The sequence below is a fragment of the Salmo salar genome, chromosome ssa15 (assembly GCF_905237065.1).
Source record: "Salmo salar chromosome ssa15, Ssal_v3.1, whole genome shotgun sequence".
Lineage (NCBI taxonomy): Eukaryota > Metazoa > Chordata > Actinopteri > Salmoniformes > Salmonidae > Salmo > Salmo salar.
Window position 1 is genome coordinate 37,754,713 of NC_059456.1, and position 7,166 is coordinate 37,761,878.

General features: G+C 38.3%; 2 protein-coding genes across 2 annotated transcripts; both read right to left on the bottom strand.

The window, feature by feature from the left end:
• Window positions 1–64: 64 nt before the first annotated feature.
• Window positions 65–4,546, bottom strand: LOC106571374 (gap junction Cx32.2 protein-like). Its single transcript, XM_014144391.2, has 2 exons — window positions 3,992–4,546; window positions 65–2,551 (listed from the first exon to the last, which is right to left on the bottom strand). The coding sequence occupies exon 2, from the start codon at window positions 2,535–2,537 to the stop codon at window positions 1,749–1,751; it is 789 nt and encodes a 262-aa protein (XP_013999866.1). The 5' UTR covers window positions 2,538–2,551; window positions 3,992–4,546; the 3' UTR covers window positions 65–1,748.
• Window positions 4,547–4,779: 233 nt separating this feature from the next.
• cx32 (Gap junction Cx32.2 protein) lies at window positions 4,780–6,692 on the bottom strand. Its single transcript, NM_001140661.1, is given in 2 exon segments — window positions 4,780–6,085; window positions 6,660–6,692. A coding segment is annotated over 1 exon segment (879 nt). The 5' UTR covers window positions 6,063–6,085; window positions 6,660–6,692; the 3' UTR covers window positions 4,780–5,183.
• Window positions 6,693–7,166: the final 474 nt, after the last annotated feature.

Here is a 7,166-nt window from a genome sequence, read left to right on the forward strand (position 1 = left end):
TTTGGGATATGAATCACGAAATAGTGCTGTGCATTTGATAAGGACGTGCCTTTTCAACAAATACAACAAACCAAATCAAAGTTTATTTGTTGCATACACAGATTAGCTTGTCTGGATCCATGCAGTCATATATCAAGCATCAAATTTGAGTTCACTGAGTTTTATAATGTTACATCATTTCTCTTCACATATGCAGCAGTAGACTGACACATTTTTTCATGATGTAGCAAAAGCAAACTTTCACTGATTGGTACATAGATGATTAACTTTTGAAAATGTCACCTCATTGAAATCTAACTGATGAAGTACTTATAATTGCGTCTCCTACAATTCAACCATAATTGACTCAATATTATTATTGTACATTCCTGCAGATATACATACAGTGTGTAGACTACAGCCACTGGGCACAGACATCAATTCAACGTAATTTAATTGAAATGACGTGGAAACAATGTTGATTCAACCAGTGTGTGCCAAGTGGACAGCCTCATTGCACACATACTTGTTATGGTCAATAACCATGAGAAGTTTGTTTGACCTCTTGACCCATGAAGACTATGCTGTGTATACGTCTTATGTTTTGGTCTATTAAATCACTGATATAATATACAGTACACATCAAAGTCCTGTTTTGCTGGACAATTTACTTTTTTATATATAATGTACATATAGAGAAAAAACATCTCACCAGTCCCCTGTGTATATTATTTCTCGTCTTTCCTCATCTTATAACATAAAATACACTCAAGTCAACGCTCACATTTCATTTTTTTTTACAAAAACATAAATCAATTACAAAATCAAATTGACATATTCACATGATGAAGTTACAAATATTTTCTGAAACAATTTTTTGTGTCACTTTAGGACAGCGTGGGTTCAATAACCAAAACAATGTATGATGAATCACATTATATCAAGGTTCACACCTCATTAGAGAAAGACCCTGCGGTGACTAGCTCACTGAGGAGTGACAACAAGACTGCTGAAAATTAAGTTGCTCCTAGTGCACATCATCAAAGCTCAAAGCATCAGTCCTGCTACACCTACTGTATTGTATTAACCCTTGCTTGTCATCAACTGTTCCTAGGCCAACATTGAAAATAAGAATTTGTTCTTAACTGACTTGCCTAGTTAAATAATGGTAAAATTAAAATAAATAAACTTACGGAATCAAGCCAAGCCTAACAATAATCTTAAAGGTCCAATGCAGCTGTTTTTATCTCAGTATCAAATCATTTCAATGAAGTACCGTACTGTGATTGTTTTCAATGTAAATGGTCAAAAAGAAACAAAAATAACTTCTTAGCAAAGAGCAATTTCTCAAGCAATAATTTTGCTAGGTCTGTCTGGGCGTGGTCTGAGTAGGGAGGGGGAAACTGAAAATGAGCTGTTATTGTCAGCAACGTTTGGAACTCTCTTTCTTATTGGTCTATTTAACTAATTACCACATGGTGATGTCACTGTGGAAGGTCAAAACTTCATCCAAACTCCAATTTCAGGCAGCCATTTCAAACAGCTCTTCCACTGAAAGGGCATTATCATCATTCTCACAAGTTCACTGCATTAGTCAAACCTCATAGTGTGAAAATACATATAAAACACAGGCAAATCACGTTTTTGACTTTACTGGGCCTTTAAGACCCTGCATTATTGTAGGGCTGACAGTTTCAGTGGCATTCTTCCTCTGTATATCAACAGAAATGTCAATAGTGTTAACAATAGTTGATTGGTGATCAGTGACTTCAGGCTGTGCTGTGACCAGTTGCATGAAGACTCATCTTCTCGTTCTGCATCATACTGCCTCCATCCAGACAGCTGTGGATTGCAATGGCTGGAACTGCTTTGGCTCGTCTTCTTGAGCCAGAACCACACTTGGAGCAGATCAGATAGAATATCTCCACCACATACAGCAGCAGAGATGCACAGGCAACCACCAGCATGAAGATGATGAAGATGGTCTTCTCTGTTGGTCGTGACATGAAGCATTCTACAGTGAACGGACAGGGAGCTCTGCTGCATTCAATCTTGGGGTCCAGAATAAACCCATACAAGTAATACTGACCCACTATAAATGATATCTCCAGTAAAATCCTGAAGAAGATATTGACCATGTAACTGGCCAGCAAGTCACCTTTGATTTTGACATGACCCTTCTCATCAGAATACTTAGGCATTTTCCCCATCTCATTTCCTGCCTGACTTAGCCATTGCCTCAGTTTGTTTTCCTTGTGGATGACGTGCATGACATGTCCCAGATACACTAACGTTGGGGTGGAGACGAAGATGATCTGAAGGACCCAGAAACGGATGTGGGAGATGGGGAAGGCGTGGTCGTAGCACACGTTCTTACAGCCGGGCTGTTTGGTATTGCAGATCATACTAGACTGCTCATCGCTCCACACCTTCTCTGCCCCGGCACCCAGGACCATGATCCTAAAGATAAACAGGACAGTCATCCAAACTTTACCGACGACCGTGGAGTGTGACTGCACCTTGTCCAGCAGTGATGACAGGAATCCCCACTCTCCCATATTTGCGGATTGTTCTGTTTGGAAAGAAATACGAACATAGGAACGATAAATGTGATGCTAATGTTTGGGAAAACAAATGTATAAGTTGAGTTACAATATTTGCAACATTCTGATAAATGATGAAAAATCTATGATAAAATGAAATGACTAAATATCAAATGACTAAAGCAGAATCACACACAGTAAGTAGCTCAACAGAGAACAGTCTGTGTTGTGGAGATAAGAACACAAGCTGTGTATGGGATAGTAAGGCTATTTCCTAGAGCCAAGTGAGCTATAAAACATATCGCATAACAGGAGAGATATCCCATGCTGTCTGTTATCAACCAGATGATGTTTTTTCTTAGTCAAAATCTAATGTGTCATCTTGGAATTCAGTATTTCGGGAGCAAAATACACTGAGTGTACAAAACATTAGGAACACCTTCCTAATATTGAGTTGCACCCCCTTTCGCCCTTAGAACAGCCTCAATTCGTTGGGGCATGGACTCTACAAGGTGTCGAAAGCATTCCACAGGAATGCTGGCCCATGTTGACTCCAATGCTTCCCACAGTTGTGTCAAGTTGGCTGGATGTCCTTTGGGTGGTGGACCATTCTTGATACACACGGGAAACTTTTGAATGTGAAAAACCCAGCAGCACTGCGGTTCTTGACACACTCAAACTGGTGAGCCTGGCACCTACTACTATGCCCCATTCAAAGGCACTTACATCTTTTGTTTTTCCATTAACTCTCTGAACGGCACACATACACAATCCATGTCTCAATTGGTCAAGGCTTAAAAACCCTTCTTTAACCTGTCTCCTCCCCTTCATCTACACTGATTGAAGTGTATTTAACAAGTGACGTCAATAAGGGATCGTATCTTTCACCTGGATTCACCTGGTCAGTCTATGTCATGGGAAGAGCAGGTGTTCCTAATGTTTTGTCCACTCAGTGTATATCACTTATTTATACATACAGTATGTATTCTATTTCGATGTGATAAAATTTTGTTACAAATTATATTAATTTAGTTTAATGATATGCCCAAAAACATTGGGAAAGTGAGTAAATGTGATATTTTTTTCCATGCTGTAAGCCTCACGGGGCTCTTATGAGGTCAGTATACCAGTATAGGTGGTCTGTGTGTTAAGTCTGCATCAATGATTTACTTGCTTCAAGTAATGGACACAGACGGCACGAGGCTATCAAAGTAAAATGTCCCAAATACCACAAAATCAATATTTAAATAAAAACTAGTACACTTGTTTCAGATAATAATTTGTAGGTTATGTTTCACTTTGGTTGTCCATCTTAGAATGGTTCAAGCTTATCAATGAATCATTTTGGTTTTGATGATATTAGATTTTCATTTTTATGTCTATTCATGTTAGATGAAAACAATACAATTATTCATAATTATAGGCAACATAAAAAATAAGTAGAAAGATAAGCAAAAAAAATGCTTTACCTTTAAAGAGACAGTTTCTGGACAGAACACAACAGCCACCAGCAGTAGAGACAAATGATCAAATTCTACGTAGTAGCCTACAACCGTCTACCTTGAAGTTGCACAATTTGCTTGTTGTGCAAGGTGGCACGTTGTGCATGACATCTTGAAATGAGAAGTCTGCTGTTTAGAATTTGGCTGTACCTGTGGTGATTGTTAAGGTTAATAATTGGCAACACAATGATAAAGTTAATTATGTATCAGTATTTCCAATTGAATTAGTAATAACCATGAAAGAGCATTGTAGTCTAAGCTATGTTCTGTGCTAAGGATTTCTAATTGAAAATGTGGGTGGTCCAGGTAGGTAGAAGGTAATATGAGGTCATGATTTTTTAAAATATAATATACTCTCTCAGAATATGTGCCTGGGTTGGTACTGTAGTTAATCCAGTTCTGGCAAAACAATAAGGATATTTTTGTTATATTATACCTGTAAGCCCCTTTATTGTGAGGGGTTGGGAGACATACAACTCTTCTATGCCTCTTTATTGTGAGGGGTTGGAGGACGGGGCGCTCCTTATTTTCAAATAGATACAGACATATTTTCATACTCTCACTTCTAGAACATTTGTCTGGATTGGTAGTTTGACAAAGTTCTGGTAAAAAAAGGAGAGTTTATTTACAAGCCCCTTTATTTTGAGAGTTTGGAGACCAGATGTCTTATGTTCAGTGATGTTAATTTGATAGACATATTTCCATAAATGGTGTCCTAAGATAATCAACGTTTTCCTAACGTGTGTTATTTTGTTACATTTCAGTGATTTTATTGATGGGTTTTCAGTCTCTCATTTTCATTCAGGCACCATTGATACAAATAAAACACTACTAACTTAGGCACTATATTTTGATTATTCTTTTTTTTAATACACTTGTATATCTTGACACATTTATTGTATCACATGACAGAAAATATCTCAACTGTAGGCATTCAAGTGTCAAGTCAACTGTAGGCATTCAAGTGTCAAGTCAGTTCAAGACCCCAGCTGGTGGTTGCCATAACTTAAGGACAATTTTAGAAACTTAATACACACTACTAGTACACTGTGCCTAAAACAAATAAAAATAAGAAGACAAAACAGGTAGTGTATTAATTCAGATTTTCAACAATACAAAAGATTAAGATACATTCAAGGCAAATTAACTTTCAAGTGTTTTAGTGGTTGTTACCCAGCAAATGTTTCTCTTCCTTAGCTCTATCCAGACTACCCCCTAAACTCTGGCCACTCTCAAACTCCAGATTCATCTTGTTCTGTCTCAGGGCGTCCATTTCAGTATCTACGTGACCAGACCACCCAGGAGGCGGGAGGGTGGCTGGGTTCGCTGTTGAGGTAGTGTGATAACTGCGGCCTTTGGAGCCACCACATCTTAATCTTGTACAAAGCAGATAGAACACCTCAATCACGTTCAAAGCCAGAGACACACAGGCCACCACCAGCATGAAGATGATGAAGATGGTCTTCTCTGTAGGACGGGACATGTAGCATTCGACAGTGAAGGGGCAGGGAGATCTTGAGCAGGGGAACATGGGGACCATGATAAACCCATACAGGTAGTACTGACCCACGATGAAAGTGATCTCTATAATGATCTTAAAGAACAGCTGGGTCATGTAACTGCCCAGCAAATTCCCCTTAATTTTGATCTTCCCTGCTTCGTTGCTGTATTTGGGCTTCTTCAATGTGCCATTGTCAACTTGGCTCTGCAGTATGGCTCTCAGTTTGTTCTCCTGGCTGATGACATGCATGGCATGGCCCAGATATAGAAGAGTTGGGGTGGAGACAAAGATGATCTGCATGACCCAGAAGCGGATGTGTGAGATGGGGAAGATATGGTCGTAGCACACATTCTCACAACCAGGTTGTTGCGTATTGCATATGAAACCAGACTGTTCATCGCCCCACACGCTCTCCGCTCCGGCACCCAAGACCATGATTCTGAACAGGAACAGGACACTCATCCATATCTTTCCGATGACTGTTGAGTGAGACTGCACCTTGTCCAGTAACTTGGAAAGAAAACCCCAGTCCCCCATGTTTGCTGATGTTCAATGGCTTTCTAGAGAAAAGAAGAAGACATGAAACAAGTTACTGTCTATGAATATGAATGGACACGAGGGGCTCAGTCACAAGGGCCATCTTATCAATGAGTCAGGTTTTCAATGTTTTTCACTCAGTTTTCGGCCTTAATCATTAATCTGACTATTGGGAAACGCACACAATAGCCTCAAGCCAAGTGCCTAAAACTGGTATCCCTTCAATCGCTTTAATTTACCTTTAATAAGAAAATGATTGTTACAAAACATTGTCTTCTAATTCCGTGTGTATCCAAAAATTATTAAAACCAAAAATAAATTAAATGTAAGCAGTTGGTCAAATGTAGAGAAACCACTGATTGACAGTCTATTTGATAGTAAATGTATAGTATTAAATGTAAATGTAATCATTCTGAGATAAAATGTTGGTATAACTTTGGAATCAATTATATTTAAACATTTGATGATAATGCCTGTTATTCAGTAAACTCCAAAGACAATATTTACAGTGGAATCCTTATATCAAAAATTATTACAAATTGAACTGCTGTTCTGTTCATTTTTTGTTAAATTTAAAAAGAAAATGTTGCCTCTTACCTTGTCCTGACCCTATGGAGACTGTAGCCAACTGATGTTAACATAAGTTGAACCTTGAGATTTTAGGGCTGGTGGTTGGGATTGCGTAACCCATCAGCAGGTTCACAGTCACAGTCATCATCGACAAATGGGATTTTAAAGTTAACCCTTGGGACTGACTGGAAGGTTCCGCGTAATGATTGACAGATAGATACCAACAACAGATTAAACAGGAACACATCTACATAAATGTTTTATATTGCATTGAATTAATAACACAGAGCTCAGAGTTGTTCATGAAATAGGCATCATGGAGGCAAACATTCTGAGGCTCATTTATAATAACAAAAGAGGAATCAAACCAAACACAATGATACCAGCCAGAATAGATTCCTTATAAAAGAGTAATTTATTAAATCAAGATTATGGTGATATATGAATTACATTACATCAACTCTTACAAGCAATGGCACAACCAATGATACAAATCCCAAAGAAATATACACATTTATATAATTTATCTGTGGC